This window comes from Littorina saxatilis, linkage group LG1 (assembly GCF_037325665.1).
Source record: "Littorina saxatilis isolate snail1 linkage group LG1, US_GU_Lsax_2.0, whole genome shotgun sequence".
Classification (NCBI taxonomy): Eukaryota; Metazoa; Mollusca; class Gastropoda; order Littorinimorpha; family Littorinidae; genus Littorina; species Littorina saxatilis.
In genome coordinates, this window is record NC_090245.1 from 81,205,058 (window position 1) to 81,225,504 (window position 20,447).

Genomic DNA, 20,447 nt, shown 5'->3' on the forward strand with positions numbered 1-20,447 from the left:
GCATTTCAGCTTGGTGGTTTAAAAATTAATTAATGACTTTGGTCATTAAAAATCTGAAAATTGTAAAAAAAAATAAAAATTTATAAAACGATCCAAAGTTACGTTTATCTTATTCTCCATCATTTGCTGATTCCAAAAACATATAAATATGTTATATTTGGATTAAAATCAAGCTCTGAAAATTAAATATATAAAAATTATTATCAAAAATTTTGTTTCGAAATCAATTTAAAAACACTTTCATCTTATTCCTTGTCGGTTCCTGATTCCAAAAACATATAGATATGATATGTTTGGATTAAAAACACGCTCAGAAAGTTAAAACGAAGAGAGCTACAGAAAAGCGTGCTATCCTTCTCAGCGCAACGAATACCCCGCTCTTCTTGTCAATTCCACGGGCACTGCCTTTGCCACGGGCGGTGGAGTGACGATGCTACGAGTATACGGTCTTGCTGCGTTGCGTTGCGTTCAGTTTCTTTCTGTGAGTTCGACAGCTACTTGACTAAATATTGTATTTTCGCCTTACGCGACTTGTTGTTGCTTGCTTGCGTGAAGAAATGTATTCCACCTCTACTTTACACCCACAAGCGCGTGCACCCACGCACACACACACACACACACACACACACACACACACACTGACACACACACACACACACACTCTAACATTCGTTTGTGTCCCATACATCTTCGAGTACTACACTGACTCGTTTGAGTGAATGCCAGGTCAAAACTCGTCTTTTCAAAACAAAACTAGTACTGTTAAGAATGCACTGACTCTTTGACTTTCGAAAGCGTCCCATAAAATGTACTCACGTCTGCTTAATACATGACATTGCATACTACGTATAACCCCAAACATCGTGTAACAAATCCAGTTCCTACTTCAGTTACTTTGGTATTTTGTATGTGGTGTAGATCTTATTGTCCTTGGGGAATTTTCTGAAGTAAACTCGGACTGCTATCTTTTGGGATAGGGTATAGCGACAGAATTGCGCTACCCAAGTTACAAGACGGCATGTGAAATTCTAGACAGGTATTTGTATTTCACAACCTGTCTGCGTTTACCATAAACATGATTTTTCATCTTTTTTGGTTGGTGAGAACCGCGCATTGCCATCATAGTCCAGTGGTAGAGGTATCATTTCCCCAGTTATTTGCTATAATGTTAGATAGCAACTAGGGGCTGTTTGAAATCACGACAGACATTGAACCAACGCCTGTCACGTTATAGTTATGGAAGCGGGCATACAAACAGCCACTATGATAGTCTATGTTTTTGACCGAAGAGCTAAGCTACGATTTACTTTAAATCATAAATAAGCGCAGTTTTGTTTAGTTCCAGTGCACGCGTTGAACAAAATACTGAATACAGAAGAGTGTATTGCCAAAGGTTGGGAATTTGCCTTGACATTGCGGTGAAACGTTCACTTAAGCCTAGCACACCCAACACCCGCATCTATAAAACGAATCAACGAAGTCAATCACAATACAAAACAATAACATAATCACTCTATCATTTCCTCTACTACCATGTGCCGCGTACATGATCATGCTCACCGCCATGTTGTTCTTTCAGACTTGTTCAGGCCTTTTCTGGCATGAGATAAGAGCCTAATTTCACTTGGACACATACCGACTATGAATTACGCGGCTGCATTACATGCAGAATGGGAATCCATTGATGACGTAATTTGTCAGAATGACATAGGTAGGGGAAAGGCTCCTAATATGGACCGGCTCCTAATATGGACCACCTCCGGTTCTGACAAACTAACGGCGCTCAAAACAATTTCATTCGCTTTATTCACCCTCTTTGGATAAGTTGCACATGTCCAAACAGTTGCAGAAACACAAACCTCAAAACCGTTAGGCTTTTTCGCTTTTTTTTACTTTTGGCAGCGTTCACTCTAAATTTGCCGCCTAAAACGGACTCGTTTCTGTCCACAGCCAAAGCTTTTATCACACAAAAATGGCTATACATGACAGCTAAGACCGTATTTGTTTACATTTTAGCAGTGTGTACCCCGGGTTTCTACTGCAAACAAAAAATAATAGCAAAACCTCAAAGTATGTGTGAGTCCCCTAATATGGACCACCTTCAACAAATCGAAGAAAATAAAAGCTAAAGGCAATTTTGATTAATTCATTAAGAAGGTTGCTGAAAATAACCTATAACTAGCCCTCGAGATTTCAAAAAAATATAACAAATAGTATTTTTTGGTGGAAGTTGATAATTTCACTTATTTTCACTCTGTTTTTGATAAGCTTCTTCAGTTTCCTGGTGTGCTTCAAATAATGCTCTCATCAACCCGAAACAGCTAAATCTAAAGCATAATTATTTGAATTTGTCTGACTTGCACACTAAGTTGTATCATGTTATTTTGAAGTATAGGGGGCTTTTTACAGTCATTCGTGAAGGCCGCTTCACTGGTCCATATTGGGCGCCCAGGCTCCTAATATGGACCCTTTGTGATTGTTTGTGTATTTAATTTTTGCTGAATGTCTATCAAAGCTATTTCACTCTAATTAGGCCCAACTGTTAAACTAAGAGAGAAGGACTACAAACCACAAAATGAAACTTCTTCGCAAGAAAACAAGCTAGTTATCAGCAATAAACAAAAAGTGGTCCATATTAGGGGCCCTTCCCCTATCACCTACGCAATAAATCCAACCAAAAAGTCCCATTAGACACACCAAACAGCCATTCTGTTGATTTTTGGTATGTGTTTCTTGAAGGATGCTCGTCAGGGGCGGATCCAGGGGGGGTTTCCGGACCTACCTAGGATCCGGTCTTTATCTTTTGAGTGACGGTTTTGGAAAGTATAGTTGGGTAATTTGTGGGCTCAGGTTGCACCAGAACGATCAATTGTCCTTGCTTTGATCCAAATATGTCTAGTAAAATTACTTTTTGGAAGGTGTATCAAGGGAAGTTTCTTGGCTCAGAGTGCATCAGATTGCTCCATTTTCCATGTTTTTATCAACATTTTTGACATTTTTCTCGCGCCCTCAACTAAACGCTTCGCGTCGTCGAATTGTCCCTATAAAAGAAATTTGGAACCCCCCCCCCCTCCCCCCCTCCTAAAAATGAAGTGATCCGCCCCTGCTCTTATCCCGTGTCAAGTAAAGTCCTGAACAGACCTGCTGTGATGAACATGATCGCTTACACGAGAAAGAATGCATCCTTTGATAAAAAAAGGGGGGGGTCTGGAACTGTTGAAACATTACTTTTACCTTTCACCAATGCCGGTAGTGAAAGTTCAGGTACACGTCTTAGTTTGAATCACCCAGAACAGGCTGGGGTACAACGACACCCGAGTCAGCCTGTCTGTCTTTGGAGGACGTCGACAAAGAAAGATGACAGCTCCATAATAATGAGCAGCGTGGGATCGCAAAACAAGGAATGGAAGAGGCAACCTGAGCATTGAAGCAAAGGCATGTTCGACCCATTATCTTGTCTCATCAAAAGAAAAATATGTGGGGAGTGGAAGCTGACGAAATAATCTGAAGAATTGGTCATGAATTCATCTCGAATGACAATAAAGTCAGGTAAAAAAAATAAAAATAAAAAAAAAAGGGGGGGGGGGGTCAACTGGATTTCAGTATGCCTTTGTTCATTCGCGTGTTTGTTTTGTATTATGCTTTGCACAAAAAGAGAGTTGAGAGAGAGAGAGAGAGAGAGAGAGAGAGAGAGAGAGAGAGAGAGAGAGAGAGAGAGAGAGAGAGAAAGGGGCGGAGATATATAGATGAACGCTTTAAAAATAAAAAAAGTGACGAAACATTGTCAGGTGTCCGTGCTTTGATGAGTTGTGCCGCACTCAGTTGATCACATCAGTAGTGCGTTCAACTGTATCCTCTCGATTTCGAGAGATAGCCTACCCTCCGACCCACTTGTGCCCGGACATTTGCGAGGTCATCAAGGCAGTTGAGAAATGGGAACTCGAAGAACAGGACCGGTGCAACACGAAATTTTTACTCCACGAAAAATTTACTCCGGAGTAAAAATTCTTACTCCGAGTAGACCTTCCGTACGAGAAAAGAACTCCCCATGGCCCAAGGAACGAAAAAAATTACTCCCTCCACGAAATTTGTACTCCCCATTTTTTTACTTCCAGTAAAAATCTCGTACGCGAAAATGGGATGCGGGCGAAGGGGTAATGCCAATATGTGATAATAATAATAATAATAATAAATAACTTTTCTATAGCGCGAGTCCCATCAATTGGCTCCAGGCGCTTTACAAATTCATTATAGAATAAACTAGCACAAATCAACAAGCATACAAAGCATACATTTAACTGAGACATAACACCAAGAACCCAAGCACTAAGCAAAACTTAGCGTACAATGTTAAAAGTACACACACACACACACACACACACACACACACACACACACACGCACGCACGCGCACACACAAAGATACCATTGACAAAGAAACCATCTCTCGCGAGATCTCGCGCAAACGAATGTCGCGCTACCCTCCCTCCACCCCTTCCACCACCAAGACTAACAGGGGACAAGAGAGTAAAAATTTCGTACACCTGGCATGGGATGAATTAAGTTACATTGCTCGTGTTTGGGTGAAGTAATCTGATTTATTCGTTATTTGTTCGTCAGGGGAGTAACATTTTTGTACGAAATGTTTACTCGGAACTCACCTGTCGTGGGAAGTAATTTTTTCGTGTAATGGGGGAGTACTTTTTTTCGTAAATGGAGTAACATTTTTGTACGAAATTTTTACTCCGGAGTAAAAAAAATCTCGTGGGAATAATTTTCTCGTGTTACACCGGTGAGCCTTGAAGTGTTCAGCACAGACGGTCACCTCTAAATTCACTGGTCGAGGCCTGAGAAACTTCGCAGTGTGATAGTCTTTTGACCATCACGGCTGAGGTGCACGAACCAAAAGTGTGTGCCACCCAAACGGGAGAGAACAAACCGCGGGCTCTGATTCGTTGAAATCACAACACATCTCAGTTTCAACCAATCCAACACTGCGGGTGGCTCCCGTTTGGGTGATAACTTTCTCGTGCATCTCAGCCCTGGGCAGATGTCTCCAACAAGCTGAGGGAGGTGGGCGTGTTTGGGGTGGGGGTGGGGGAGGGATGGGAGACAAGTTCAAGTTCAAGTTTTATTAGTCCATAACCCATGGGGGCATTTTGAACAACAAATACAATCAATACAATCATGATATATGCTAATATAGTAAATAAATGGAGGGAAATTATTTTTAATTTTTTTTATGAAAAGCTGTTACAATTTCTATTAATAAAGTCCAAAATATTCTTTAACAATTTCTTTTTCTTAGTAGCAAACAACTTTTTAAATGTAAGTGCATTAGGTTTTTTCCAATAGTAAGGTGGTAACAACTCAGCTCTTTTTTCTTTGAAAAAAATCACAGACAAATAAATAATGAAATTCATCACCTATGTGAAAAAAAACCACACAAAAACCTGCGCTTAGAACTGTACCCACGGAATACGCGCGATATAAGCCTCATATTGATTGATTGATTGATTGAGTGATACACATTTGGTGCTATGATGACCAGTCTGAGAAGTCGTGTGGTCACAATTCATGTCCAAAATACACAGTCATGTAGTTTCTTATACTGGGGACAAAAATAGATATTAGTCAGTCAAGTCAAGCTGGGTGGGTAATGGACTGTGAAATGGGTGTAGGGTAGTAATGGTTGTGAGGTGGGTTAGTTCTCAAAACGAAGAGGTAATGGGTTGGAACGAAAGCGGCGGCCGAAGTTAGAACCACTAAGACAGACGCTCAGTCGGACCATTCTTCTTCTTCTGCGTTCGTGGGCTGAAACTCCCACGTACACTCGTGTTTTTTGCACGAGTGGAATTTTACGTGTATGACCGTTTTTTACCCCGCCATTTAGGCAGCCATACGCCGTTTTCGGAGGAAGCATGCTGGGTATTTTCGTGTTTCTATAACCCACCGAACTCTGACATGGATTACAGGATCTTTTTCGTGCGCACTTGGTCTTGTGCTTGCGTGTACACACGGGGGTGTTCGGACACCGAGGAGAGTCTGCACACAAAGTTGACTCTGAGAAATAAATCTCTCGCCGAACGTGGGGACGAACTCACGATGACAGCGGCCAACTGGATACAAATCCAGCGCGCTACCGACTGAGCTACATCCCCGCCCAGTCGGACCATTGAAACTCGTGTTATGGAGAACAGCTGGACACGGGTCAATCTCACACGCCTAGAGGGGTATGGTTGACGAGTCCCACGACACGAAAGAAGGACCACCGCTGCCTCTAACAAGGCTTTCAATTTTCACCTATCACTGATGATCAACTCAACAGAAGCTCCGAGGGAGATGTAATCTGTATTCACACCTAGCGTTGAGGAAAACTCAACCTGCGGTGTTTAATGGTTGTAAATGATATATACAGCTAAAGACTGAGAGCAAACCAGGAACAAGAATGATGTACTGTACATATACACGGGAGTGCAAACTGCTAAAGATGTGCGTATTGCATTGTATACACGCACACTTATGCTCAGAGAGAGGGAGAGGTGTAAGAAGGGTGCTGGTGGCGGGGGGGGGGGGGGGGGGGGGGGGGGAGAGAGAGAGAGAGAGAGAGATAGATAGAGATATATATATATATATATATAGAGAGAGAGAGAGAGAGAGAGAGAGAGAGAGCGAGAGAGAGAGAGAGAGAGAGAGAGAGAGAGAGGTAGAGAGAGAGGGAGAGAGAGAGAGTGAGGGATAGACGCAAAGAGAGAGCGAGAGAGAGAGAGAGACAGACAGACAGACAAGACAGAAAGACAGAGAGGCAACTGCACTGAACTTCCTATAACTATGCTCTCAAACACATACACATTCATACAGGGGTGCGACCCTACACATATTTACACAGGCTCTTTTACATGAAACTTAGAATGTATATCCTTCAAAGTACGGGGTGTGGACTTATGTATGTATGCCTTAGCAAACGCCCAGACATGCATGCATACATCAGTATATACCTCCAAAATGCGTCATGTGCACGCTTACTCGACACTTGATATATTCCTCCACCCCTGCCCTCCCCTCCACCCGGTGTCATTGAAAACTGCCACTCCCACCTACAACCACCCCACGCTCGACTCAGCTCAATCTACTTTTCTCTTGTGCGCACAAAGCCGACTCAATGATTCGGGTAGATGAAAAACAAGACACAAAAGAGTAGCAATTAATTGAGAGAGAGTATATTTAAGTTTACGCAAAAGAAAAATAACCTGAAACAATTCGCATAAGGCGAAAATACAACATTTAGTCAATCTCAGTCGAACTCACAGAATGAAACTGAACGCAAAGCATTTTTTCCGCAAGACCGTACACTCGTAGCATCGTCTGTCCACCGCTCGTGGCAAAGGCAGTGAAATTAACAATACAGAAAAGCGCGGTAGCGGTTGCGCTGAGGAGGATAGCCCGCTTTTCTACATCTCTATTCTTTTTAACTCTCTGAACGTGTTTTTAATCCAAACATATCATATCTATATGTTTTTTGAATCAGGAACGGACACGAAATAAGATGAAATTGTTTTTAAATCGATTTCGGAAAATTAATTTTAATCATAATTTTCATATTTTTAATTTTCAGAGCTTGTTTTTAATCCGAATATAACATAATTATATGTTTTTGGAATCAGAAAATGATGAAGAATACGATAAACGTAATTTTGGATGGTTTTATAAAAAAACAATTTTAATTACAATTTTCAGATTTTTAATGACCAAAGTCATTAATTAATGTTTAAGCCTTCAAGCTGAAAATTAATGCAATACCAAAGTCCGGCCTTCGTCGAAGATTTCTTGGCCAAAATTGCAATCAATTTGATAGAAAAATGAGGGTGTGACAGTGCCACCTCAACTTTTACAAAATGCCGGATATGACGTCATCAAAGACATTTATCGAAAAAACGAAAACAAAATCTGGGGATATCATACCCAGGAACTCTCATGAAAAATGTCATACAGATCGGTCCAGTAGTTTACTCTGAATCGCTCTACACACACACACACACACACACACACACACACACACACACACACACACACACTCACACACACACACACGCACACACACACACATACACCACGACCCTCGTCTCGATTCCCCCCTCTATGTTAAAACATTTAGTCAAAATTTGACTAAATGTAAAAAGCAGGAAAACAAAATAACTGATTGAAGAACAAGCTAACGAGATAACGAGCGAACAAACGAACGAACACATTGGGGTGTGCACGTTAAAGATCCCACGATTGACAAAAGATAACATGTCTGAGTCTTTCGCTTAAGATAAAAATGTCCACCAAATACCCGTGTGACTTGGAATAATAGGCCCTTAAAAGGTAAATATGCGCCGAAATGGCAGCGATCTACTGGCCCAAAAAATTCCATCTCACACGGCATTCTGTAAAGGGCCTAGAGCCATAGGGTTAGGCACTTAAAAATATCCAGTTATTATTATTATTACGAACGAACGAACAAACAATAACACAACCGATCTATGAGAAAAAGATCCAAATCAAATCATCAAATTCATTCGATAGCAAAAAAGGAAACCGGATGATCAAGTTGTGGAACAAGACAAAGACACGAACATTCTCACGAACAAACTACATGACATTCATTGTGTACAAGGAAGTTTGACTAACCCTCCACATTATAATGCAGATTACGTCATTGTAACCGGATTATGCAGAATATGTTCGAGGTATGGGAGCAGGTTTCATCGTGTGCAAAACACATTCAAGCAAGCTGGTCAACCTTGAATTTGCTGCATACACAGTACCGCCTCTATAAATATTAGTTTTCCTGTCAAAACTACTTTTTTTTGTGAGAGAGGGAAGAACATGTGTTCGCTTGCAGCGTGTGGTGACAATGAACAAGAGGGGAATTGCATGACACATTCAAGAATGCAATCTCGAAAGATAGCACACAAACACAACAAAAAGCAACAACACAAAAACACAAAAACACAAAAGCACACACACACGCACACACACACACACTCACACACACACGCACGCGCACGCACGCGCACGCGCACGCACACATACACACATATACACACGCGCGTGCGCTCGCACAGGAAGACAAGTTAGTTAGTTGTTGCTTTTTGGGTCCAGCGGACCATTATAGGCCAAATCAGGACCCCACAGGAAGACCAAGGACGACAAGAAATTGTACGCACACTCGCGCAGGAAAACGTTAGACTCCATACTAACACAACATATTAAAGACAGAATTTATCCTTTGCGCACGAATGCGTTAAGACAATGTGCAAAAGTATAGTAGGAGTAGGAGTAGTTGGGACAGGCATGCGACCTAGACTTTTAAAACGTACCCTCGTTGTCTTAGAAACAGAGAAAGAAAACAACATACCACACAAGAGTAACAAACATAAAATGCAAGGGAAGGGTACATGTACTTAACAAACAATCAAATATAAAAACACACATATAATCAAGCAATCAACAAGTTGACCAAACAACAAATAAACAAACAGAATACTTATACATTTAACAGAAACCACTGCCTTCCGCACACACGGACACACACAGACACAAACACATAAACAAAAACACACAGACACACACATACACACACAGACAGACACACACACACATACACTTACACACAAACACACACAGACACACACACACTTACACACAAACAGACACACACACGCACCCCAAACACACACATTCACAATCAGAAACAGAAACTCACCTCATCGTCTTTCTTCTTCTTCTTTTTGTCCACAATGTTGACCAGGGAGATGTGGTAACTGTCCACTTTGGCCGAGAGCTGGTCGACAGTATCCTGCAGGTGTTCCACCTTGACCTCAAGCGATGGATCCGCCATCGTTAACGTCCACCACTACAGTACCTCCACCAAAAACACCAACAACGATACTGGTGCACACACACACACACACACACTACTGAAGAGAACACTGCGCTCACGACAAAACCCCTTTTTTAGGCAATCAACACGGTGTGACCGTCTATGTGGTGTCTCCGGTTGTGAGTGAGAGAGTGAACACAGTGTATGGGTAGGGGTAACGCCTCTGCAGTAGGAAGGAAAACCACACCTCGTCACCCGCTTTGAAAGGCTCTCTCAGTCACGGTCCTTGCTCTCCAGGTACGAGATATACCGTAGCACATGAGAGAGCGGTCTTTCAACGAGATATGTGGTCTCTTTTAAAAAAACGTATGTGTGAGTGAGCTTTTAAATTTTTGTCACAAAAGCTCGCTAATTAATAGGTTTCACAGGGGCAGGCGAGCTGGTGCATGTTTAGGCATGCGTGTCCAGGGTTGTGGTGTGAATGTGAGGTTGTACTTATACGCGCGTTTTGCGTGAGTTCAAGCAACAGTGCATACGCAAGGGCGCGCGCTCGCGCACACACACACACACACACATACACACACAAAAACACACACACACACACACACACACACACACACACACACACAAACACACACACACACACACACACACACACACACACAAACACACACATACACATTGCTATTGATATATGAAATGCTCGAATTAAAAAAATTACCCCCTCTCCTCCCCGTGCTTTATGAAGGTATGGGAAGGATTAAAGTGACATTTATGTGTCACACAACTTTCTTCGTATCCCCGTATCCCCTATTACGTCAAGCCATCTTGTTTGCCTACGGGCTGTGCCTTAAAACAAATACAGTTCATGATCGAAATGGCGCAATGAACCGTGACAGTGTCGCCCTCAACAGTCATTCTCACTTTTAAAACCGGTACGTTAGCTCTCGACTGTTATAAATGGCGGCGAAAATGACATATCATTCGACTTGTATACATCGTTATGGAAATAAATGGGAATAATGCAAGTTGTCGAGACCCATGAAAAATTGTTTTGGTTTGTTTTGTTGTTGTTTTGAAGAGTTTTTGCGAAGTGTAACGGACTTTAGAGTCGTTTGATACACAAACTCCTTTCTATATATATGCTTACGATGACAGAAACAGTACAGGGCAAATGTTTGACTGGTGTGCCATATGGACGTTTTATACATAGTTCTGCAAAGGTGACATTTTGTTCTAAAACAGCACACCCGCGAAAACATGCAATGAAAGACCCTAGGGCCAGGTGATGAATAATGTTTTACGCCCTCACGGTGGAACCATTTGGAGTACGTTCCCGTAGGGCCAGACTGGTGCCTTATTCTCATCTATTTATTTGCCTAATGACCTTCACCTCACCCCAACCAGAACCCCGTTCCACATATATGGAGCTGAACTATATCACATTGAATCCAGGAAGTCCCGTTACCTTTGAGAATCCCTTTTCAGTCGTCTTTTATAACACGACGCAGTCCCACTTTCTGAAACCCCTTTTGACCCCCCTCTCCCCTCCACACCCACCCGGGGTATTTTGGTTGGCCTCTCTCTTCTCTTTCATTTTCGTCTCAAGAGCTATCCCACTCACCCGAGAAGTAGGCTAATAGGTCTCTGTGCGCGTCTGAGTTCTTCATGCTCTGGTTCACACATTGTTGTCGCTGGCTGCGGTACTGGGGGGAAAGTACTCAAGGCAGGAGTACGGGAAGGGGAATGGGGTTATGCCGGTGGGTGACCCCGAACAAGGGAACAGTGGAACCCCCCTTTTAAGACCTCCAAAAATCTGAACAAATCTAGTCTTAAACAGGAGGAAATCTCGAAATGGGGGTAATTTTACAGAGGTTATGAACAGAAAGTCAGAGAAAACAAGGTCTTAAAAAAGGAGGGAGTCTTAAATGGGGGGTCTTCAAAGGGCGGTTTAAATGTACTAAACAGGTACAGGTACACTATAGGTTATAGTCAATTAGAATAAAAGCTGTGTCCCAAATAAAACACTACAAAGCAACAGAAAATCTCGTTATCCGGACCTTGCATGGGGTCATGCCAATACGTCCCAGTACCATTGTGTCCCAGTACCATTGCGTCCCAAAAAAATGCCGTCTCATTGCGTCCCATTAAGCAATCCCATTGGGTCCCAATACCATTGGGTCCCAGTGCCATTGCGTCCCGTACCATTGCGTCCCAACAAAATTGCGTGTCGATAGGTCCCAAGAAAATTGCATCTCGATACGTCCCATAAAGGAATCCCATTACGTCCCCGTACCATTACGTCCCAACACAATTGTTACTTGAGCAATGCTTGAACGCTGCGGTGGGCAGTGTGTGTGTGTGTGTGTGTGTGTGTGTGTGTGTGTGTGTGTGTGTGTGTGTGTGTGTTATGTACGTATACATGTAGGTGTCTGTGTCTACATTTGTGCGTGTATGGGTTTCGCTATCTGTGTGTCTCGGTGTCTAGTATGTGCTGAAGGTTCGATGACTGGACAGTCAGTCTAGCTTTTCTCAGAAACGGGTTTAAACATCGTCTACTCAGTAAATAAGCCTACAGTCATGTCATGCTCGATTACATACAGTGGAATACAAAGCGGTGTACTGTACTGTTTCGGTATTTTTCTTTGTGTCGAGCACCGCTAAAGCATATATTAATTTTACACTTCGGTTTAGGTTAGCGTGCTTCAGTTCATTTTAAAAGAAAGAACATGGTTACCTCAGAAAACCTGTAAGGAAAGCAAGGAGCGCCTCAAAACAAACAAACTGACATGCAATATCCATTACAGTTTCTGATTATATCGTGAAGGATTTTTTTTCTCCCATGAACAAGCATTTATTTATTTATTTATTTATTTTTATTTTTTTCCACTTCACCTCATTTCGACTAACCGGTACACATCTTTTTATTTTATTTTTATTTGTGAAATACTGCTATGTACCGACACAATTTTTATTACAAATCGTGTTGAACGCGTTTTGTAATAAAAATTGTGTAATCCGAACACGATTTGTAATAAATTTATTACAAAACGCACTTTTATTACAAAACGTGTCGCTACACTGCTACAGTAACATCTCAGAAATTAAATTCACTAGTATTGGGACCTAATGGTACGGGGACGCAATGGCACGTAATTGTATTGGGACGTAATGGTACTGGGACGCAATGGTACTGGGACCCAATGGTATTGGGACGCAATGGTACTGGGACGCAATGGTACTGTGACGTAATGGTACTGGGACGTAATGGTACTGGGACGTAATGGTATTGGGACGTATTGGCATGTTCCCCCTTGCATGACAATAAAACTGCCAAAGTGGTGATGTAAACAAGCGAAATTTATTGTAGGAAGATTTTTCCGAGGTGTGTGTGTGTGTGTGTGTGTGTGTGTGTGTGTGTGTGTGTGTGTGTGTGTGTGTGTGTGTTTGTGTGTGTGTATCTGTGACATGTTTGTGTGTGTGTGTGTGTGTGTGTGTATCTGTGTGAGTCTGTCTGTCTGTGTTTGTGCGTGCGCACTGGAATGCGGTGCATAATTGTGCAAACATGTCACACACACACACACACACACACACACATACACACACACACACACACACACATACACCTGTACGATATGTGCTAATAATACACACTAGTACACATAATAGCTCAACTATAAGTTTATTCTGTAATGCTATCATGCTTTATACAAAGCTGTGCACACTCAACGGAAAATTACATGAACTGTTTACACAATCCTCCTTAATAATGATAAGCTACGGTGTAAAAAAAAACGCCATTACATTATGATGACAATTAATTAAAAAATGTCTAATCAAGAAAAATTTGATAAAAATGTATGAACAACTGTGTGTGGACATGTTTTCAATCTTCGCTGAACACAATGAAGTCGTGGAAAAAAACAGACTTTTCTGACAGCTTCAGATTCCTGCAGTTCATAAACTGTGTAACAATTAGTTTATAAGCTTTGCTGAAAAATATGTCATACACAAAATTCGTAAGTTAAACCAGTTTTGATAACAGCAGCTATGCCTACCATACTATCTCAGCAGTTCAGTAACACATTTTGGGGATTAATTTAGTAGACTTTGGCTCCCAAAGTAGAATAATTCAAAGTTGACCACATGCACTAGTATAGGAATTTTCTCAAAAGCTGAGCAGTAATCATGTACCTTTGTCTACCACCCCCCCCCCACCTTGTATTTTTTAAATAATGTATGTTTAAGTTTATGCTTTTCAGTGTTGTTTTTAAATTAATGTTGTTGATCAATTTGTATAAATGATGCGTGTGTTGGTGTATATGACTGGATTGAAATGTTTCTTAACCGCAATTAATGTCATCACAAATTCCCAACCTAGGGCAATTAAAGATTCTGTATTCTGTATTCACCTTCCCTGGTATTTAATTCAAAAGACAAAGTCACATAACAACAAACCACTTTTCTCTCATGCAATGTTGATATATAAAACTGCACTACAGACGGCTGAGACTGTTACAATCGATCTGCAGTTTACCACTACTGAAGCGGATTGGGAACCATTTGGGCCTGTAGTTGCTATTCTTAAATTGTGTAATTAGAGAACCAAAGTCACATTAACTTTAACTACCTTTGTACTCACACAATGTTGATATGCATAAAGCAGCACTACACGCGGTCGAGGTGTTTTATGTCAGCAGTCGATTTTGTCAGTATCGAAGCGGACGGAGAACTATTTGGGCTTTAAGTTGTTGTTAAAAATTCAAAAGCCAAAGTCACATAATAAAAGAAACTACATTGCTTCTCACGCAATGTTGATATACATAAAGCAGCACTACACGCGGTCGAGGTGTTTTATATCGGCTATCGATTCTGTCAGTCAGTATCTTTTCTTTATTTGGTGTTTAACGTCGTTTTCAACCGTTCAAGGTTATATCGCGACAGGGGAAGGGGGGAGATGGGATAGAGCCACTTGTCAATTGTTTCTTGTTCACAAAAGCACTAATAAAAAATTTGCTCCAGGGGCTTGCAACGTAGTACAATATATAACCTTACTGGGCGAATGCAAGTTTCCAGTACAAAGGACTTAACATTTCTTACATACTGCTTGACTAAAATCTTTACAAACATTGACTATATTCTATACAAGAACCACTTAACAAGGGTAAAAGAAGAAACAGAATCCGTTAGTCGCCTCTTACGACATGCTGGGGAGCATCGGGTAAATTCTTCCCCCTAACCCGCGGGGGAAAGTCAGTATCGAAGCGGACGGAGAACTATATGGGCTTTGAGTTGTTGTTGTTCAAAATTCAAAAGCCAAAGTAACATAAAACTACCTTTCTACTCACGCAATGTTGATATACATAAAGCAGCACTACACGCGGTCGAGGTGTTTTGTATCGGCAGTCGATTCTGTCAGTCAGTATCGAAGCGGACGGAGAACTTGGGCTTTAACTTGTTGTTGTTGTTGTGTACAATTCAAAACCCAAAGTCACATACAAAAAAACGAACTTTCTACTCATGCAATGATGTTATATAAAGCTGCACTACCAATAGCCGAGGAGTTTATATCTGCAGTCGACTTTTTCACTACTGAAGCGGACGGATAACTATTAGGGCTTTTAATTCTTTCAGGGCTCCCCATAGTGCGCGTCCCTGCGTCCTATACGCACTGGAAGCCGAAATCGCGTACTAGAAATCCGTCCGTGGGGAGCCCTGTCTTTATCTATTGTTGAATTTATCTTTGATCAATGCACAACAACAGAAGTGTGGGTATAGAGGGAAGGAAGGATGGGGACGATAACGATATAAGCACACATTCAAATCACATACATTATCAGTATTCTGTTTACATGAATGTAGTGGGGAATATCACAAAGGAAACTAATGACTTCAACATATTTGCACAGACAAACTACACAAATGCAGAATGAACTTTAGCTTTTCAACCCGAATTTTTTTTTCACACGTCAGTTACGGGCTTTCAATCCCGAAGGCTGGTTCCGAGTAACTACGAACGTAATCGGAAGTTCCGATGTTTACCAAGTCAAAGAGCCGAGTCGAACACTATATCCTTGCGTCATCCAGAGATACTGTACAGTAGTGGAATGCATGAATGGAGACTACCAAGCTAGTTGGGAACTAAATCCAAAGTTCGAAACTAGGTTTAGTTGCTAACTATGGTAGTCTCCATTCATGCATTCCACTACAGATCTCTGCATCATCTTTATGCAAGCAACTTCGGAGATTTCAAAATGTTTGCTGTGTGGAACACATGTTCAACGACAACATCTAATACGGATATTTTGGATCAATTTACTTCTATTTTAAGACCTGGTTTGTTCAGAGTTCTAGAAGACTTTGGGCTGGAGTAGGGTGACTGTTGTACGTACAATGATTTAACCCACTCTAAACTCCGTAACAACTTTGTTTCAGATCTAAGTCGTTGCATTAGATCTCAAGTTTTAATTCTGTGTGGTTTGTCAGCCTACAACCTCATTACCTGACTGTATGTATATGCTTCAGGTTCAAATCTAGGACAGCGTCTGTTTTCAACCGTTTCTTGCACAGGTGTGATTTTCAAAATCGATGACTGTTAGGTTTGAATGAGACCTCATCTCGTTTGGCGTCAGTGATTGGCAAAAATCCGAAACTTGTAAACTTGTTTCACGGTGGGGAGAGGGACCATGTTAATTAAGGACTTCCTTAAAAACCGACATTTTTATTGTCATTTCGGCACATTTTTAGAAGAAAACAAATCCTAGTAATACCTTAGTGAATGCTCTACTTTTCTGGAATAGGTTTGTACGTGTCCAATATTAGGCCGTGAGGCATCATTGGCAGTATATGACTCGTGATAAATGCTATGTTATTACATGACAATGCCATGCGAATACAAACAGTACACACACAACTGTGAAAGATTCAGTGCGAAAATACAACAATAACAACACATCAACAATTTGCAAAACAACATGTCTATAGCTGCATGATGACTAGATGTACACTATAATGCCGCGGTATACAAAACAACGTTCAATGCGAGGAAACAATTAATAGTCATAACACTGCCTCCCACGGAAAATTCAAGGTACTCTATCATCCTTCCCGCTGGAACAATCGTGTTCAACAACACAGATCGGCAGATACAAGATGCAGCACTTTTGTGTCTGTGGTTGCGCCAATCAAGTAGCCCTTCACGAGCAGTTCGTTTTTATGCACAAATGACTCAACAGTTATGGTGAGATTTGGTCCGTATTAAATGTAGATTCAATAAAAACGGTCCGATTGCAGAAACTGTTCAGAAGTTTAATGTCTGCATGCTCGCAGGCCGAGGCCCTGCAATGGATGGCACATGAATTCGGCCTCAGATAAAAGTGTTATTGTTTGACCGCATGTAGTATATTACATACTGATGTACATAACACTATTTCATAGCCAAAATGTACACAAACCAACAATCAGTGTCGCCGGAATGCTCAGTACTGAATCTCTGTAGACTGGCGTCTCACCAAGGAGAAAGTCGCGCGGTCTTCAGTAACCTACTTCGCCGTCACCTACACAAAAAACGCTGCATCTTTCATCCGCCAACACTAATCTTCCTAGGCTTTCACATGGAATGAAAGCATCCTTTTACTTGGACAAGTACCAAACATCATGATCAACAGTGTTGCGGAATTCTCTGCAAACTGGGAATTTGTTGCTGGGTTAATGTAGCAGATTAATGGCATACGTGTCACTTAAAAAATTAATTCAAAACAAAAATCTCCTCCGGCTTCGCAGGAAGCAGCCAGGTTAAACTTGGTTGAAGTTTGAGTTGGTCTCATCTCTTATTCAGTACAGAGGCCTGAACAGGTCTGTGATGTTGATTGAATATGATCACTGGAGAAGGAGTGTACATTGACGGGTTGAAAAAAACAAAACAAAAAAAACACGCGCATATTTTATCACAGGTGCCATAATTATGACATTCTCCCGAAAAACTGAGTCGGGACTGACACACACAACTTCTCATCAAAAACCTCTCTAAGTGACGTCACAAAGTATTGCATCATCAGGATTCAGTTAATCCGTCATCGAGGACTTCTGACGTCAGCACAGCATTACACGAAACCTCTGGATTTGACGTCATTCAGCATCATGCCACCAGTCGCTGGTTCCAGGTCCTTGGAGAAGGGTTTGACGGGAGTATCGAAGGTGTCGTCATCCTTTTTGGGCCCGATGGACGAGAGAGAGCGGAAAAGGGAGAGAAGCAGGCCGCAGATTTCACCGATCGTGATGGCCGACAGTCCTAGCCACAGTCCCAGCTGACCGCCGATGTCGCTGATGAGACTCTCACTCTGAAATTAAATCAAATATAAAATCAGTGTGTTTGTGTGTGTGTGTGTGTGTATGTGTGTGTGTGTGTGTGTGTGTGTGCGTGCGTGAGTGTGCGTGCGTGCGTGCGTGAGTGTGCGTGCGTGCGTACGTGTGTGTGCGCGCATGCGTGCGTGCGTGTGTATGTGTGTGTGTGTGTGTGTGTGTGTGTGTGCGCGTGTGGAAACATTTGAGAAACAGGATACCATCTCGTATAGTATTTGAAATTATCACCAACAAATTTAAAGTATATGCTCATCAATGCTTTAACTAGCAATTTAGTATATGAGAGTCCCTAATGTGTAATGTTTCTTTCTTCTTTCAAGTTCAACATTGTTTTCAATCTCAGTGAAAATGAACGCACAACATTGTTGTTGTTATCGTTTCAAAGACATGCACTGACTCTACTCTACGATCAAAACAATGCCAGCAGTGTTTTGCTGACGTTTTTTTCTTTCTTTTTCACAATACTCACAAAACGATGTACAATCCTTAGACAATAGTGGCGGTAACAATGACAACTTCTGTACGTTAAAAAATAACAAGTCGCGCAAGGCAAAATTACTACATTTAGTCAAGCTGTCGAACTCACAGAATGAAACTAAACGCACTGCATTTTTTCACCAAGACATACCAGCTTCGTCAATCCCCGCGGCACTTTTCCCGTGCAACACGAAGTAAAATTGACAAGCCAGTATAGCGCAATAGCGTATTGTGGTAAGCAGGAAAGAGCGCTTTCCGAACTCCGTCAAAGATTGCATGACCACAATTTCAACAAATTTGGCTGAAAAATGAGAGCGTGACAGTGCCGCCTCAACTTTCACAAAAAGCCGGATATGACGTCATCAAATATATTTATCAAAAAAATGAAAAAAAGTCTTGGGTATCATACTCAGGAACTCTCATGTTAAGTTTCATGAAGATCGGTCCAGCAGTTTTCTCTGAATCGCTCTACACACACACACACAGACACACAGAGACATACATACATACACACATACAAACATACATACATACATACATACATACATACATGCATGTAGAGGTTACATGCCGAGTCTCAGTGATTATCAAAAATAATGGTCGAAGTTAGCGGATCATGAAAAATGCGAGCTTCAGCGAGCTTTTTCATGACCGCGAACTGAGACCATTATTTTTGATAATCACTGAGACGAGGTATGTAACCTCTTTATTCCTCCTTTCTTCAGTTATTAATAATAATAATAATAATGCAAACTTTTATAGCGCTATTCTAGAAAAATGTCTACTCTTAGCGCTTTACAATACATACATCGACCAAGCATACTATACACGCACAGGCAAAGAAACCGACCAACCATAACCAACAAACTATACATGCACAGGCAAAGAAAACGACCAAACATACAATACACGCACAGGCAAAGATAACGACCAAACATAAACAAACATACTATGACCAAACATAACCAACATACTATACGCGCGCAGGCAAAGAGAACAATCAGCACATGTGATAATTACTGACAACTAATAATGCAGGCATACAATGACAATCCAATACACAGCCTAAGCACAAGAACCACAATAGGCTTCTATATAAAAAACGTGTCAACAATACTATTTACACACACACAAACAGTGCTGACACAAAGCGCAGAAAATATATATACACGTTATTTTAGGCACTAGGTAGGGGGTGAGGTGGGGCGGGATGGGGTGGGTGGGGAGATGCTGGAGGGGAAATCACTTGCGCTGAAAGAGGTGTGTTTTGAGATTTGTCTTGAATGTAGTGAGAGAATCTGTGTGTCTGAGAGGCAGAGGTAATCTATTCCAGGTCACAGGGGCTTGATAGGCGAAGGACCTCTCGCCACATGTCTTTGTTTGCACTGTGGGGAGTCGGAAGAGTCGAGTGTCGGCGGCGGAGCGAAGCTGACGAAAGGGGGTGTAGAGATTGAGGAGTTCTGACAAGTATTCTGGGGCAGAACCAGAAACGACGGCAAAAGAAAGAGAGGAGAGTTTGTATTCGATCCTTTTAGTGATAGGCAGCCAGTGTAGAGAGTGAAGAAGGAAGAAAAGAGGAATTTTTGTGCGAAAGTTTGATCGAATCCAAATCACTCAACCAGTCTACCTGCGCTGGTGATTGAATAATGCGCGGTTGTATAGTTCAGGGAAAATCAATCAAATCTGTTAACACTTCTTGTCAGTTTCCCTGTTTTGGACTAAAATCAAGTACACAGTTATG

At 41.5% G+C, this 20,447-nt stretch overlaps 2 protein-coding genes across 5 annotated transcripts in view; both read right to left on the reverse strand.

Moving 5' to 3' along the window:
• LOC138981301 (sodium- and chloride-dependent neutral and basic amino acid transporter B(0+)-like) overlaps positions 1-10,059 on the reverse strand; it is a 58,796-nt gene extending 48,737 nt beyond the window's left edge. For 3 of the 4 annotated variants that reach the window (XM_070354191.1, XM_070354182.1, XM_070354174.1), the window contains exon 1: positions 9,752-10,059. In XM_070354191.1, the coding sequence (XP_070210292.1) occupies positions 9,752-9,886 (135 nt within the window). In that variant the 5' untranslated portion in view covers positions 9,887-10,059. The remainder of the gene's footprint in view (positions 1-9,751) is intronic. The other variant, XM_070354165.1, reaches the window with a different exon arrangement.
• A 3,474-nt stretch (positions 10,060-13,533) lies between these two features.
• LOC138981321 (amiloride-sensitive sodium channel subunit gamma-like) overlaps positions 13,534-20,447 on the reverse strand; it is a 58,989-nt gene continuing 52,075 nt past the window's right edge. Inside the window, exon 15 of the mRNA XM_070354204.1 lies at positions 13,534-18,207. Coding sequence (XP_070210305.1) covers positions 17,971-18,207 — 237 coding nt within the window. The 3' untranslated portion in view covers positions 13,534-17,970. The remainder of the gene's footprint in view (positions 18,208-20,447) is intronic.